Source organism: Sturnus vulgaris, chromosome 2 (assembly GCF_052056855.1).
Source record: "Sturnus vulgaris isolate bStuVul1 chromosome 2, bStuVul1.hap1, whole genome shotgun sequence".
NCBI classification, from domain to species: Eukaryota; Metazoa; Chordata; class Aves; order Passeriformes; family Sturnidae; genus Sturnus; species Sturnus vulgaris.
The window spans coordinates 111,106,208-111,123,823 of record NC_142244.1 but is presented as its reverse complement, the minus strand read 5'-3'; the positions used below and the strand labels follow the sequence as shown (position 1 = coordinate 111,123,823).

Here is a 17,616-nt window from a genome sequence, read left to right as displayed (position 1 = left end):
CTTGGCCCAAAATTCCCAGGTTTAAACTCCCATGGGTTTTCTGTCAGATCTGTGACGTTCCACTTATTCAGATGAGAAAGAGGTAACTGCCTGCCTTTCCACCTGTTCTCCTGCTCTCCTTTCTCACCAAAATCAAGAGAGAAATGTTTAATGTCAAAATCACTCACAGCACTAAGGATGGGATAATTAAACGCTGCAGATTCTTAACAACTACAAGAAGAAAAATTGCAAAGCAGAGGATATAGATTTGTCAAGTGGTGAAATCAGCTGTAGGAGTTTTGAAGCAATTCCAGCTCTTTCTCCTTTTTTGTTTTCTTTTCCCAAGCTGAGCCCAGGTGTTTCATGTTCACTTTCCCCACTCCCAAAAAAAGTTTTCTTATAACTAAAGAATGAGAAGGAAGCAGCTAGAAATCTGTAATGGTTCCATTTATTAATACGTATATCACAAATACTCACAATATCAATGCATTCTCGTTGGCATGCTAGACAGAGGCATTATTAAAAAAGTCCTATTTTTTTTAAAAAGGTTTTAAACTTTTGCTTTCCCCCAAAAATATTTCATATGACTGTTTTTTTTTTTTTTGTGATTTTTTTTTGTGTGTGTCTGTGTGTGTGTTTTTTACTTCGATTTTATTCAACAATGTATTTGGTGGCTGCAACCTCAATGCAAAAAGAAAGAAAAAAAAAAAAGAAAGAACAGGAAAAAAGTATGAAGGCCGCAGTACAGCACAGTTCGATTAGTTCATAGCTACGTAATAAAAATATAGGGAGCAAAAATTTCTGCCTTCACAGTAAGCAACAACACAGCTTAATAACAGTATTACACAGGATCAGGTTCCGAGGCAAAATGCACTAGACAAAGCCTACCGGGATACGCACTAGGCATACAACACTGAGTAAGAATCAAAGATGTAGAAGAACATCAGGAGTAACAGTTCCCTTCAAGCACAACATTTTAACATCATTTTCAAGTATCTTTATGTTACTGATTCCTTTGTTTTTGGGGAAAGGGGGACAGGCGCAGGGGAAAGGATGGAAACCTTAGTAAAGCAATAAACAAGAAATTAAGATAAAACCAAAAGAATATATATTTCATATACCGGTTTATATGAACGTGTGCAACACTTATTAACCATGGTGAAAGGCTAATTATGCCCTCCAGTCACTACATGCACAGCCCGATCAATGCTGTTAATGAGTTACCTTTGTTAACTTACGATGCAACTACTGTGTGACCAAGAACATACAGACGGTGCCGTCCTGGGCCGAGCTGCAGGGATGGGGTCTGGCTCTGGAGGCCCAGGGGGACCTCGTGGGCTCTCGGTGGCACCGTGGAACTTCACAGAATGGGACACTAGGCGTGGGACACGTGGGGAGTGGGGTGCGGGTGTGCGCGCACGGGCTGGCTCGTGGGGTGTGCGTGCGTGCGAGAGAGACGGTGTGTGCTAGAACATTCATGGCAGTCTTCCTCCAATTCTGCAGCTCCTGGTCGTCACACAGGCTCTGGACTTCTCACTTCCTGAAAGACTGAAGAGCAGCGAGGATGAAGAAAAAAACCAACCAACCAACCAACCAAAGAAAAAAAAAACAACCCCCAAAAAAAACCAAACCAACAAACCAACAAGTGGGTTGCGCTGGTTGCTAACAGGGTTCACAGCAGGTTTCTGCTCTTTCCAAGAAAACTGAAGTGATGAGATTCAACACTGCGTTCCCCACCCCCCCTTTTTTTTTTCCCCACCACACACAAAATTGGGATCCCAAGAAGAAGAAAATCCTAAAGCGAAGAAGCCCACGGGAAGGTGTTTTGGTTTAGGGTAAATTTGGGAGGAAACTTTTGAATGGGGTTTTTTTTTAGGAAACAGATTTAAGCAGCTTTTTTTTAAACTGGTTTGGGGGAAATATTTTCTTGGAGAGAAGTGGAAAAAAATTGCTTATTTAACAGGTAAAGCACTTTCCAGCACAAAAATGAACAATATTAAACAGCAAAACTTTTTGCTGCTTTGAAAAGACGCCAGATTTAGAAGAGTTTTGTTTTTATGGGCTGTAGTTTGGTTTATTTAGTTTTAGGTTTTTTTGGTGTTGGGAAATGTGGCCTAGGTAACCTTGTGGGTTACAGGTGTGAATTTTTGGTGGTTTTTTTTTTGGTTTTTAGTTTAGAGCAGGTTTGGACAATTTTAAGAAAAAGGGAAAAAAACCCCTACAGTTTAGGGAGCTTAATTCTCAATAAACATGCTCAGAATGTAAAACTTGCTCGCTGCCTTCAGCAGAAGCAGCACAGCCACAACAACACAGCAAGGTTTTTATAGTTTTACCACCTGGAAAATGGGAAAAGCTCACCTTGTTACACCATCTCATACTGGTTAGCAGTAATAAACCGGGACAGACAGCATGCCAGCAGCATCCCGATCAACTGTTCCAGACAAGAGAGACAGAACAGAATTTAACTTAAATTACAGTGCAGAGCATTGGTAAACATGTATTTCATGTTCTGGAGTTATTATGCACAACGCATTTATGCCCTATTTTAAGACTGCTCTAATCAGAAAAACAGCATTAAAATCTGTCATCTTTCTTTGTCAGATCTTCCTCTTGATTTTTATCATTTATTTGACATGCAGCATGCCTTGCTGGTATTTTTCAGTCCCTTGTCAATGTCTGGCCAAGCCAGATGTGGATGAATAAGCTGCTGGGGCTATCAGGCTGTGTTTCACTTGCTCTACCTGGATCCCTCACCACCACCCATCAGCCCTGAGAGCTGCTGCCTTTAACTTCTTTACCACTGTGCCAGGGAAACGCTTCCTGATGTCCCAGAGTGGTTATGCTTCCTTTACAAGTGATGTAGCACTGCAGAAATGAGCGCTGTAAATCTGGAAATAACTTTTTAAAAAGTCATTCACTATTGCCTTGGCTGTCACTCAGATTATTGAAAACAGATCCCAGGCTTCCATTCATCAATAAGCACTCAGTCTTTTCAATGTTTTGTCTACTGCAGTTTCTTAGTGCTTCCTGCATGTGCCAACAGTGTTAATATGCTGTAAATAATTCAGCCTCGCTTTTCTCACTGGGGTTGGTCAATTAATTAACTCCTGAGCATATATCCAGAGCAAGCCTGGGCATGACTGGCTGGCTGCTCATCCAAACTGGCTCCTCCTGTTTCACTCTCCAGGATTGTGTCCCTTCCCCTAGACCAGGCAGTGCTCCCTGTTAACACAATCACCATCAAAACGCACATCTTCTGTACCAGGCAATTGCTTGATTTGGGCTGGCACCAGCCCAGAACAAGGCCAAGCAGGGTAACTCAAATCTGGATAAACTGTTTACTGTCTCTAGGATGTCACAGTCCTTGTCAGGCCATGCTTCTTTTGCCAGAAATTTGCTGCATTTCCTGTTTCAGTGACCACCAGCGCTGTTCTGGGAATCCCAAAAGGGCACAGAGTCACATTGAAAAGCAGGTTGAACCCTCCTGGTCCCCACATGCACCCCCTGATTTTGGCACCAAGGATGGAACTGCCTTGTTTATAACTACACGTGGGGCACTGGTACCAACTCCTGACCAACCTCCAACAAAACCCAAAGCTACAGGGGTCCAGGGGCTGTGTTTTCAGTTGCCAAAATGACCCGTGCATGCTGAAAACCTTCCTCAGCTCTGAAAATCTCACTCGATGCCAAGAAGACATTTTAGCCATTTTATTGCTTTTTTACTCATCACTGGGAAGGTGATTTAATTTGAAGGTGTTGCTGGAAACCAACCACGTTCTACAGGTTCCTGCAGCTGACTCACGTTTCTTTAGCTCAGTTCAATTTTGGAGAATGAGATTTCTGTTTTGGACAGTGCTATGTATTTCTCCATGCTCTGACAGCCAAACAGAGTGAGTTCCCCCGGGTGGCCCTGTCCCACCTCCTTCACTGATGCTTTTCTGTGTTTGTGGTGACTTTAAGTTTTTCTTCACTTTCCTTGGATGGACTCAGAAGTTATTTCCCTGCCTCAATGTGTTTTTCAGCAAGATGAACTTCGCAGTGAATTTAATCCAAATTATTTTCCCTGAGCAAATTCCAGCCCAGACCCGAATCAGTTCCTCTCTACAATGGCCAAGAATGCATGAAAATTGAAGTTGTTTATTTTTCCCCATCACAAGTCTACTGCTTGTAGCAGATTTACAAGTGGGAAGATGCTGTAGCCTCTACAAATAGGAAACAACAGGCTTTTCTTTCCCCCTTCAGCTGGAGCAGACTTCCCTAGATCCCCTCTAATTAGGGATTGTTCTGCTCTGTGCAGGCTGCAACTCTAATAATCAGTGTGTCTAAACTCTGTAGAATCTGCAGGCATTTATTGGTGTTTTGTTTTACTCAGCTCACTCCCAAGACAAATGGCAGGTCACTGCACACACATTTTACTCAGCATTTCTAAGTATTATCAGGACATAGCAGAGCTATAATAAATATTTTAGATATTCTTTGAATGCATATAAAAACATGTGTTTTTCAATGTGTTGACTTCCACATCTAACCACAAGAGCACTGCTTCTCCTGTAGCCAAAAAGAGGCAATATTGTACTGAGTTGTTGAATTTTCTTCATGGTGCTCTTTCATTACAGACATAACTACAGTCCTCTGCATTTAAGTCAGGCTGGAGGCTCCCAGACTGTGCAGCACAAATCAGCACTCCCCACCCTGCCTTGCTCTCTGCATTTGTTCCCCCACTTGCCTCCTCTGCTCTTCAGGCAGGAGGAAGCTCCTTATCCTACTGTGCACCAGGTCCCTGCAGCTCCTTTGAAAAACCAGAAGAATTGGTGTTAAAGGATTCCCACAAAGAAACTGCTGCTGGGAGCTGCATTCATTTCCCTGCACTCCCATTGCATCTCAAATGCCCCATCTCAACTTTTATCCACTCATTTGTTTGATTTTACTGTCTTGATTTTTGAGTGCCAAGATGTCAGACTTGGTTCTGCATTTGTCTTCTCTCTTATTTTTTCCTTTCCTCCCTTTATTCCTAAGATTGTCTTGGTCTTCTGAGCTACTATATAGAAAGCAGAGAGTTTTCCATACCCTGGTCTTGCCACAGGAACTTGAAAATGCTGACAAATTCTTTGGTTTAGACAACTGGGAAACCCACACCCTTCAGGTGTGTCTCCTGTTGGTCACAGGTCATTCCAGCAAGCAGAATACAGTGAATTTCTCATGGTTTCTAGGAGCAATCTCAGGCACAGCTTAGTTCTGACCATTAAAAACCATCCACAGGTTTTGTAGCAGTCTTATCCCTCCTGTACACAAAATAACTGGCTTTTTAATACACTTATTCTGTAGGAGTTACCACTGACTGGAAGCTGTTCTGCATGACATATTTACTACACATTATACTAAAGAGAAAGAAAATTAATTGCAATTTGGATTTCCATGGCTGCATGGGAATTTATCTTAGAATGATGGGACCTGTATATGCCCCACAACTGGTTTGGAGCATGTGGAGAGCACCTGACTTCCAGTCCTTCAGCACAAGGGGTATAATGTGGCCTGAGCATTGCACTGAGTCTCCCCTGCTCACAATCTATAAACCCCTCCAGACAATGTCTCTTGCATTCCTTAAGTCAATGCCTGCACTGTAGTTTTATCTAGGCACAGCTCTCCACCATCTATGCAGTTTGTATAATTTTACTCTCTGTTGGGCACAACACAGCAATAATTTTTCTGCTCTGAAGAGCACCTGCTAAACGGAAATTATTCCAACTGGAAGTCAACATTGGCATCCAAGTCCAAAAACAATCAAATTTTATCTCATTGTTATTATTTCAAACCCGAGGAGCAGAGCAGACAAGGTCAGCAACACAGTCTTTTTATAAAAACTCTTTACTCTAATGGGGAGGTCTGTGCCAGGCCTGTAAGATTTGCAGTGCCATTACAACAACTTTCTCTATTTCTGGGCATCAGCACATTCCCAATGCTACTCAACATCTAACAAATCACGTGAAGGAAAGGCCCTTGAGCATGCTTTATTGTAGAAGAGCAACATGATTTAATTTGTCTTTTATTTAGATTAAACCTATTCTCAATAGGAACAGTGAAACCTCAGCTGCAGCTGGAGCCCTGCCTGGCATTACTGCCATCCACATTAACCTGAAATCAATTTGAAAACACAGTCCCTGATTGAGCCCAGCAAAACAGGTTAGGCAGTAAATTACAGCTGGCCACCTTCTATTCTTCACAGCCTGGGAGAGCTGCATTTTTCTCCTCTGCAGCTTCTCTCTTCTCTTTTTTACACATTTACTAACACCCCAAGCAGCTGGGTATGTCCTCACAGTGCCAGAGCCCAGTGCCTGTGCTGGGGAGTGACATCCCCACCTGGCAGCAGGGCTCATGGTGCCACCAGCAGCGTGGGATGCCACCACCACATCAGAGCACACCTCAATTCTCCCCTCAGCACAGGGACAAACACACCTCACTTCTCCCCTCAATCACAAGGACAAAGTGCCTTGCAGCCCATGCTGCCTGCAGCCTGCCATGAAACACCCATTAGAGGCTTTCAGGCAGTATTGGTCCTGACTTTTTCCCCCAGCAGCATATTTTACAATTCTACTCGTCTCATTTTTCTTTTGGATAGCTTTACACGAGGCATTTAAAAAGATGCTTTACAGCCTTCTGGCTATCTAGAACCCAAACTGAAACCTGAGCTTGGAGTCCTACAGCAGTAATCAAGCCATAATCAAGGCTGGAGAAGAGTTTTAATGCTGTCACCATTCAACAAGAACTAGAATAGCCTATAAAAAAAGACCTGACCTCCCCTTGTCCATGCACAAACAGTTCCAGATTGCTCACCTTTTCTGGATCCCAAAAACCTGACATGCAGGCACATGCTCTGGGCAGCTGCTGTTGTGCTGAACCGAATTTCCACCCACACCAACCCACGGGCTGCTCACATCCAACACCTTGGCTACAGGGCATCAGGCTTCCAGGTATGCCCAAGGCAGGGCAGTCAGCCAGTGTGAGCCCAGACAACTTTAGGGCTCCCTCAGGCTGTGTGTGTGCTGATGGAGAGAACGTGAGGGCCGTTTTCCACATGGCTTGGGGACAGTTTTGAATTGTGCTTATTTCCCTCTCTCACTTTTCATGTTTCCAACAGAGTCCTTGATGTCAAACATGAAGTGACTGGTATAAAGGAGCATCTTGTTGAAAGATGCAGGTGTTTTCCTGCCCCTTCTTGATCACAGCAATCTGACCACACCTATACTTTCCCCAGTTCCTGTCTATATAAATGCAGTTTGAATATCTTGGAGCAGAAAACCCCTTCTCAGCTCTCCTCTTGTAGCTCTTGTGGCACACTCCTTTTGGTGCAGACCAGGAGCTGGTTTAACAATCTGATTTTGGTAGACTTAACATTTCTCAGTGTTCAGTGTTAAAGGGAAAATAAATAAAATTGGTCACAAAGAGTCTCCTCCAGGTCCGGGATGGGGAGGCCTGAGGGTGCACTGCTTGAATTCTTGAGTCCTTTAAGAACAAATAAGAGTACTGAGAAGACAGAAGCCCACCCAAACAATGGATTAGCTATTTGTCTTCTTAGCTGTTTATGCTCCATTTAAGCCAATGTTTTATTGGGTTAACCTCTATTTGACCCAGTGGAGGGACAAGCTGTTTTCCTTGAGCTAGTCATTAGCTCAACCGTAACTGATATTCCCAAGGAGAAACTTCATTTAAGTTGAAAAAAAGAAAATCAATGAACACATGACCTCAGGACTAATGAGCATGCTGAGTTCAGTCCCTTTCCATAATCCTTCCTTCCTTGAAGTCCAGGTAAAGAAAAAGAGGGGAAAAGAAAAGGGGGGAAGGGGAGTGTTTATGCACTTACCTGTGAGAATGCAATCCCAAAAGCCACTCCAGCTATGATTCCCATATTTGTCTCCATAAAACTGGTCACCAAGTCATAACAGCCCTGGAAAACAAACATCATCATTCCTTGTACTGACCTTCCCTGCCATGAATGCAGACATACAAATTTCTCATTTAGAATGAACTCTGGCTACACAGTATTTCTGCTGTAATTTCCAACAGTATCACCTGTTTTTAAAATAGCAATTCTGAGTGAATGATGTGGAGCTGTGACAAAACCAGTTCCTTTTAGAAACAAATTTCAATACTTTTAAAATCTAAATGTGATGTTGCACTCATTTTTATGGGTCTTTTTAAAGAAAGTCAGTTAAAAAACAATATAGCTTTGACCTGAAACCAAACCAGTAACAATACTATAACATAATATTATAACAATGTTATAATACAATACAGATGTCAAAAATGAATAAATGATGGTGATTTCCTAATACTCAAGATATTTAATGAAGTGACCCTTGAGGCATTCTGCTTGCCTTTACCCATCAAAGGACACCAGGCAAAGTACTGAACAGCATGTAACTTTAAACCATGTAACAAAATTAAGAATTATGAATTTTCTTGGTTCATTTGCCCTTGGACATAAAATTCCCTGTCCCACTCCCCAAACTGAATTTTCTCTCTGCCAATTTGCTTTCTCAGGTCTCAATTCACAGCTCAGGCTGAAGCCAGAGGATTCATGTACAATATCTGCCCTTCTCTTAGACAGACTTTTTTTAGATGGTCCCCCTCAGTACAATAATCGTTGCCAAGTTTCTCCCCTCACCTATTTGACTCCCCCCAAAAAAAGCATTTGAAATTATCTCCTAGTTTGTGGTGCCTAAATTAATCTAAACAAGTGACTTGATATGTGAAGAAAAAAAGAAAGATGGCATCCTTTTTTTCTTTCATTATTAACCCATCTGTCCCCACAATCCAAAGTCACTGCTCTGCCCCCTTTGCCACCTTCCTCAAATGACCAACACTCTGGCTTAAGGCCAGTCCTAAGAAGTTTTATACCTTATAACTTTATCCACTTCATCAGAAATTGGAAAACTCAGAAATAACAGTGAGTTGCTTTTCCCAGTTTGGACTCCTGTCCCATAAGGGATAAATGTCTCCACATTTCACCTACATCCACCCACCCCTCATTCTGCAAGCACTGTAGGAATTCCTTATGACCTCAGAGCATCAGATGCTTGTAAAAAATAACAGTGAGAAGGACAAACAACGTCCTTTATTACAGACAGGCCATTCATTAAATAAACTGTACCATTTCTTTAACTTATTTTACAACATCACAAGACATTTAACATTGAGAGTAATGAAGTGCTGAACCTAATACTAACTGAGGACCAGCACAGCTGGTCCTGATTAATTTCTGAAATGTTTATGTGTACACATTAACTATGTTTTACCACAGTGTAAAGCAAGTCTGATTCAAGCTTGCTTATTTAACCCATCAAGCAACTACAGTTTGCGTGCTTGCATGTTCTGCAATGAGATTAGATTTCTCAAGCAGTATTTTCATTCTGTCTGACATGGCTTAATGCTCTCCCAGCTCTGCTGAAACCTATTCTGCTGAAGAGCCTTCAAGAGATGCAACACTGAAGCACAGTGGTAATTTGAGGGAGACAGAAGATCTTGCCAACAAAACAATGCAATGGCAGAGTTCTGATCACCCCTCTCACCTGAAGACTCTGTTTTCCCAAGCCACAATAATCTGTTTACTGAAGTACATTGCTTACATATGGCTTATCTGCCATGCACTGAGAGTGCAAGCAGCACCCACGAGCTGAGTTACAGGACACAGTGTGTGTGAAGTGTGTGGAGCACGGTGTGAGCACCTCTGGGTGCTGATCCAGAGATCCAGAGCACAGAAGGGACAGTTTACAAAGGATCTGATCTTTCTTGCCTCCATGCATCTGCTCCTTTCTTAAGATTTTAGAGAGAAACAGCTCTTGAGGTTTCTTGGTAAAGAACTGTGATTAAAAGCACTAGATGAACATTAATTAGCTAATCCTAATGACAGCTCTTAAAGTTAGGTATTAGGGCTGTCTGAGATGAAGAAACAGAGAGCCTAAATAATTAACCCAAGGTCACTAAGCAAGTTAGGGTCAGAATTGGCAAAGAAAATCCAGGAATGCTGTCTTTTAGTCCTGTAATTACATTATTAGTTTAATCCTCTTTGGTTAATTCATTATTAGTTCTCAGAATCTGCTAGTAATTTGATTAGTTCATAGAGAACTCGTCTTACTGATAGTTTTGCAACATCCACCAAAAGATTAATCCAAATATACTTGTCCACAGGCATGGTGAGAAGGGTCTTCCACAATACAGGCAATAAGTATTTTCCTTTTTCTCCAACACACAGAGAGTAAAAAGCCTGTTTCCAAGATGAGCAAGGGGCTTGGGTCAGAGGCAATGATGTTTGATGCCTATATGAAGTGAAAGGATAGGGCCAAACAACATTTTCTCCTTCTTGCTTTTTATTCCTATGAGAAGCATCCCATTTTGCTCAAATGTCTGGGACAGCTCCAAGATCTCACAATTGCTGAACAGAAATCTGCAACTTTTGATTTTCAATGGCTATGTCAGAAAATGAGACAAAACCACATGAACTTCCAAACATCCAAATTTCCTCTGGGTAATTAAATTAAGTAATTACTTCAACTATTTCCTGAGGAATCAGCAGTCCTTTTCTATCAGATGACTTGTGCATTTGACAGGAGAGTAAGGAGCAAGAATGGCTGGAAATGTGTTACTAGCCCTGGACTAGCACACACCGATCCCTCAGTCACTTCCTACAATTCAGCAGGCATCCTGTGCCACGAGGAACCCAAAAGTGGACAGGGATTTATTTTCCTGTGCAGGCAGAGCAAGCCTGGCCCTTGGGAGAAACAGCAGATCAGTGCTGGGAGTGCAAATGGTACCTAAATGGTTACGAGCCAGGAAAGGCTCAGAGTGCATGGCTGGAGTGCAAAGCGGGTGGGACACGAGTCACACAAAAAACTTTCCTGCTGGGAAGGGGAGCAGGGGCTCAGGGTGGGCTGCCCAGGAGGCACCATGCCTGCTCGGGGTGCTGGCTCACCTAGACGGCCTGGATCCACCCTGCCCTGCCTCTCAGCTTCCTCCCACTTCTACAAAAACACCCAGTTAGCACGAATTCACAAAGAGCAACTGAACAGAGTGGCTCACCCCCTACACTCTGCAAGATTGCTCTGCTGGTGGTGACTGTGAGTTACTCAAGCAATGGACACCAACATTCCACACATCTGCAACAAGTGGCTCTCATTAAACCATTGCAAAAAAAGAGAAAGGCTTAGTAGAAAATAATCCTCTAGTATCCCTTTTACAATACATGCCAGAAAATGTTGTCTACTTGACTGGTTTTCAAAGATGTTTCAGGCTGTGCTCAGTCACCAGTCCAACCTTCTGAGTCATAACTGACAGATGAAAAAGACAGAAACAGAAGAGACAGAGGCATTTCCGTATTTCCCTTGTAGTCTACTCAGGACTTCTATTTACTTTTAAAATAGATCTCTGAAAACAAAAACAAAAAAGAAAATAATCCTTAAGTCTGACTAAGTTGTGTTAAAACTTAGAATGGTGATTTAGCCACAGTATCATTCCTCTTACCAACAAACTGTTTCCTCTCTTGCAAATCTCAAGTGAGAAAGAACTGATGACACACTAGCACTTGAAGCAATAACTTGAGTTGCACTTCTTCAGCACAGCGTCTAATGCATAGATGCTGCATTATTTTCTCTTTATTCTTCCCTTTTTTAGCATTTTCTGTATTTTTATTCTCTAATTATCCATTTTCATCCTGTTCTTCCAACTTGCCTTCTCAACCCTATTTCTGTCTTCCCAACCTGTTGGAACCCAGAAGCCTGGGAATTTTGAACTTTCTGTGCTTTCTGGCACTGACCCCCTGGAGAACACTGCTTTTGACCCGAGGCCTTGGACAAGGCTTTCAAATTTGAGTGATGGAGTTAAAATCACTGGTGTGTAGTTAAATAGAAGTGTGTGCCTTCACATGGTGAAGGATTTGGCATTTGGGATTTTTAGAATATAGTGATAGGTATGGGAGAAGATAGAGATTCTTGGGTGTTGTCTCTTTTTGTGTTTTCTTCCTTCCTTCTTTTTCATGATTTCAGGTGGTCGTTTCTAGTTGGATATCTAGTGCTGCACTGCAGGTCACAGGAGTTTGGTTATTGGGTCAAAAGTATAAATAATATAGGTGTTAATTCTTTATTGGACTGTTTAAAAGACCTTGTAACTAACTAGATTTGTCTCCATTTTGCTCGCTTTTAGCTGGTAGCAAGAAGTGTTGCAGAACTCTCTGTACTTTGGATAAGATTTAATAAATGACCAAGCCCGAAGACAAGAAAATTTGTCTCCTTTATGTTTTTAATTCTGACTCTGAGTGAAGACAGAAGAAAATGAAGACAAGCCACTAATTAGGTGGTGCAGCTAACCCATTTACACCAACCTGCTCCTTCAGGCGACCCAGGTCACTTTGGCTGAGCTGTGCTCACAGCCCTACATGTTCAAAGATTTTAACTCACAATAAAGGTACCCACCAACCACAACATTTACTGCCAATCACCTGTGCTTGCTCAGAGCTGCTGCCTCTGGGATTGGATCTGAGAAAGGCCAGCTCAAAGAAGATGAAGCAAGTGCAGGACCAAGCCCATCCTTACCATCACTCCAGCCTTACTTACACATTATCAACCAGCCATTTGAAATGAAATGCAGCTGCAAGCAGCCATACACTCCACTGGGGTGCTGGAGGGTGTCACAGCAGCCTCTGGCACAACATTACTGATACCTTCTGGTTTACTTTAGTGGCAGCCACGGTCATGTTGCGCAGATCCTGAGTGTTGCAGTCACTGGAGTTCATGCAACAGCTCGTAGGGATGCCGTGCTTGAAGAAGTAAGGGCTGGTGCTCCAGTTGGTGTAGCTCTGAATGCCACAGCAGCTCAGCTAGGAGGGATGAGAGGCAGGTTTAAAACACACAAACGAACAGCACAGAATTAAAACTAGAGCAGAATCATCCTGGCCCACTTTGGAAGCTCATAATCAAAATAAAGACAGGGCACCTCAGGTTTTGTAAAGCAGGTATCACCCCTGCCCTACTAATTACAAAAGTACCAGGGATGTAACTTACAGAACAAGGGAGCAGATGACTTACTAAAAAGAAGGTATTTTATGAGCAGAACTATTATTTGTAACATTTGACAAAGGTCCAGCCATAAATCCATCTTTTTTAGCTGATGATCTGTTGGGTCTTTTGTTTGTTTTCTTTACTTTTTTTATTTGATTAAAGATGACCCTGTAAATTCAAGATCTCAAAGCATTATATAGAATTACATGTAACACATACAGGTTCAAACTAGCACAAATCAATAAGGTTTCTAACTCACCAAAATAATTTCTAGGACTATTCACTGAGCTGTAAATAGAAAGACACCATATGTTCACAGGGTGTGTCTGGGAAGTCAGCTAGAAAACCCTAAACTGGGAAGCATGTTCTGATTTAGATCCTAAGCTATAAGACAGAGACTCAAAAGTATGGAGTATGTGCTGAATTTTCTGCATGGAAATAGCTTATAAATGCAGTTCCTGTAAAAAAGAGAACTATGAATGAAATGAACATTTTGCTACAACAGAAACACTGAAAAACTACTCTGAACTACTTTGTTTTATCAACTGCAAGGAATCAAAAATTTAAAATACAGGTTAACATTACGCAAACAGACAATTAGACAGCAGAATATCCTCAGCTGGGAGCACTGCAGTAATCTGCTAACCAGGAGAAGCCAGGTTAGAGTACAGGTTCAACCATGCTGAAGGCTCCAACAAAATTTCTAAAGGTCTAGAAGTCATCGATACAATGACACTGACATGTCAGCCATTCATCGAGTTAGTCATATGGAAACTGGCTCACAGAATGTATTGCCAACTGAAGAAATAGCTTCTTGCAATGGTAGAGCTTCCTGTGGGAATTTAAATGTGAATTTTATCACTCTGTGCTGTAGTTGGTGGACTTGGGTGGGTGCCATCCCCACCTGGTTTGGCCATGCTGTGGCATTTGCTCCTGCCCTGTGCCCTGCTGGAAGGGAAGGCAATCCCCACTGCCCTGCTACCACCCCTGAGGGTCAGAAGGCTCTTCACCAACTCCCACTGCATCCCTCCAGCACAGCTTTCACTGCCAACCTCAGCAGTTTTCCCTCCATCTTCCCTTGGGGAACATATACCCAGGTTTTCTCCTTGACTCACTAGGTGTCCTTTGCCAGCCCCTCACTGTACTTGTGAAGAGAACTGCTGCAGTTTATCAGTGATGCAGGACACAAGATTATAAAACCCTGTCTCATCCAGCTCAAATTTAAAGCATTCTATAATTTTATTGGCAAATTCCCTTAGGAGCAAGGTGTGTTCTTCAGGAACAAAACTGCCCCCTAAACCTAATTCAAGATCTGGGACCAAAACCAGACAGTGGGACAGGCCCTGCCTTTATCAGACAGCTTTTACACTAGAATTTAGGCATCCTGGGAAGCATTTCAGCTGAAATACTTTTCCTTTAGATCAGTTTTGCCAGCCTCTTAATTTTGCTTGCAAATTACAGCTTGCAGATTGAGCCATCAAAACTTCATGTTCTGGGATCAAATCCATGCTTTATCTATTGACGAATTTTTGGTATCCAGTTTTAGACTTACACTTTCCTGTACATTATCCACTGCATGGCTCCGCTCATCGTTCTTGTTGTAATTCTGGATTGCTTCAGTGTATGTCCTAAGGAAAGTGTCCTTGATCTGTGAGGGTGAGAGGAAAAAAAACCCAAAAAAGAGCCCATGTGAGCAGCAAGAAGCACAACATCTGAAGCAGTTTTTGCAGGAAGCAAATGCATTTCCAAATCTCCTAATAAGACACCCAAACTAGCCCTTCCCAGTTGTTTTTAAAGGTGTTTTTAGAGCTGCCAGAGCTCCCTTTTAACTGTCAGGAATCATTCATTCCATTTTTCCACTGGGATATCAGACACAGAAACAAGACTACGCCAGCAAACTGGTATGTTTAAAAAAGTACTGTAAAATGACTTAACCTATCAAGAAGGTATCATTTTATGCTTTTCCCCCACACACTTTGCTCCAGCACTAAGTCTGAAGGACACTGCATGCTCATGGATGCCAGGTGGGAGCCAAAGCCTGTGCAAACACCCTGGGGACACAAGGCAGTGGCACCAAAGTAAGACATGAAGTAAGACAAAGTAAGACAAAGCAAGACACTGACCAGGCATCCCCAGCAGCAAAGGAATTTGGGTAAGGAACAAGAGGTCCCTCAGCTGGAAAATGTCAGGCATATCATCAGGAATGGCATTTTGACTGGGTGGGAAAGGGGCTGGGAAGCAGATGATGTGAGCAACCCACATAGCTGTGGCCCACACAAGAGACTGCCTCTCCCAAAAAGGAGCAGTCTGACTCTGGGGCTGCTGCAGGTTAGCTGGGATGAAATGGGAATCCTCAGCAGGTGGACAGGCACCTCAGCACCACGTTAAACACAATCCACTGCTTGCAAGGGTGAACAGCAGGAAAATCTATAGCAATGGAAATGTCATGTCAGAAGAGGAGACTGGAAAACCAATTAATACAAAGAGAAGAGACAAGGAGGGTCTCTGGGGCTGTTCTGGTTCAGCACCAGTGGCATTGTAGGTCCATGGACTTTCAGGCAGATAGACCTGATTACAGTGGATAAAGCAGAAGTGCTATTACAAATCTAGACCATCATGCTTTTTTAAAGCTCCTTCCTGTCCCAGTTTCCTACCTCACTCTACTTCTAATCTGTCCTTATTCTCAAGATAGAAACGAAATCCCATCCCACTCCTTCCCCACCCTCTCTCTCCCCCCCCACAAAAAAGAGAAAATATTTACAAAACAGCAAGTCTGGTGTGATGCAGAAGTTGTCTCTGCCTTACATAAACCAGCATTTGCCTGGCAAGCTGCGTTTAAGAAAAGCATTTAATCTATTTTGCAGCCCTCAGCACATGTAAAAGAGTAAAGAAGATCTTGCATGGTGGACACACAAAACCTGATGGCTCGAGAGCAAATCATCAGGCAGCTGAGGGCAAGAGCTTTGGCTAAATCCCTTCATTTGGAATCACATTGGTTTTTAAGAGCTGTACAAGTTTTTGTTGCACATCAGCCCCAGCCCTGGGGATGTGCTGGAGCTGTTGAGCTCAGCACCCCACACATTCTCCAGGCTCCAGGAACTTCTCAGCAGCTCCTGCCTAGGGAGGAGCTGCCAGGTGCAAACTCAGCACATTTCCACCTACCTCGTGGCGAAAGACAAACCCTGAAATGCCAGCCACCAGCTCAGCCAGGAACACCAGGGACAAGAACATGGCATACTGAAAAGGCAAGAGGCAAGAGAAGTCAGAGCACGATAGGCTTTTGTCTCAGCACAGATATTATCACATAAAATGTAACTTTCCCCTCCTGGCACCCTCCAAAGATGTTAAGAAACCAAAGGTCTTTTGGGGGAGATACACAGGTTATGACCTGAATGTAATATAAGTGTTTATATAACTCACAACTGATATATATTGCTTCATTACTGGCTTTTCTGACATTTCTGTTCCCACGTTTCTTAGTGCTCTTGTATAAGTTAAAACACACTCACACGCCAGAGGTGAATCCAAGTCAGTCAGGTTTTAATCTTGCAATAAGGAATACAAGCAGCCCCTTCCTGTTTGCATGTTGCTCTGCTAAGGTCAACAGGCTTCCCCAGGTGTTTTGGTTTGTGTTTATCTATCTCACTGCCAGACTGGGATTTGCTGCCTGATTCCTGAAGTTTCTGCAATGAATGAACTGAAATATTGCCTTCACTGGAAATATTCTCACAGTAACACTACACATATGCTCCAAACACTTTGCTGAGCCAAGGTCCATATTTGGATTTAGGTGCAGCATTTGGATCAGTTGCTAAATAAACCTTGAAAACAGTGCTTTCAGTGTAGGCACTCACCAAGTGCTAAAAATATATTTAAGCAGAAATAAAAAAGATAAAGAAAAATGCAAAGTGGGATAGTAAAATTTGAAGTTGGGGCTTAATTTTCTGGAGGAAAAAATATCTTTTTACTCCACCTGCTAAGTAACAGTTAATTAAGAAAGGAAACATTTTAAATTAAATTCAGTCCTAGCAGGATTTAGTGGAGAAAGGGAAACTTAGCTTTAATGCAAGGTTATTGGGGAAAGGAGCACAACAGTGAAGGCAGAACTAGAAAAAAAAGGTGTCCAATTAATGGAGCTGTCAAATTACTGCTCTGTTTAGGAGAGAAAAGAAGTTTAGAAATATTTCTTACATGTACAAGGAAAATAAACCCTCATGCTTGGAACAACACATGCTACTGTTAGTGGCATAGCTTTGACAAAGTTACATGAGTTATGGGGCAACTTGCAGAGCCTGATTTCCTATGGATTTATATCATAATTCACCTTTATCCCTTCCCCATCTGGACTGCAGTGGTCCAGCAAGCCTCTGGCCATGCCCTGACAGCACATCACCAGCAAGAGACAGCAGGGAGGTACTCGCCAGCTGGCCACCAGCTGATGGGATTGCAGCTGCTACCTCTCCCCTTCCCCTCCCTGCCATCACTTGAGGAAACTAACTCCCTTTAACATGTCCTTTCTTTTTTAAACTGCAGTTTGAACTGGAGAAAAATCATCCCATCTCCTTAGAAAACCTGTCCCAAAATACTGTAG

The 17,616-nt window shown here is 42.6% G+C and overlaps 1 protein-coding gene across 1 annotated transcript in view; it reads right to left on the bottom strand.

The window, feature by feature from the left end:
* Positions 1-411: 411 nt before the first annotated feature.
* Positions 412-17,616, bottom strand: part of TSPAN7 (tetraspanin 7) — an 84,781-nt gene continuing 67,576 nt past the window's right edge. The window contains exons 3-8 of the mRNA XM_014876834.2: positions 16,188-16,262; positions 14,578-14,673; positions 12,689-12,844; positions 7,838-7,921; positions 2,338-2,410; positions 412-1,527 (exon numbers count right to left, since the gene is read on the bottom strand). Coding sequence (XP_014732320.1) covers positions 2,342-2,410; positions 7,838-7,921; positions 12,689-12,844; positions 14,578-14,673; positions 16,188-16,262 — 480 coding nt within the window. The 3' untranslated portion in view covers positions 412-1,527; positions 2,338-2,341. The remainder of the gene's footprint in view (positions 1,528-2,337; positions 2,411-7,837; positions 7,922-12,688; positions 12,845-14,577; positions 14,674-16,187; positions 16,263-17,616) is intronic.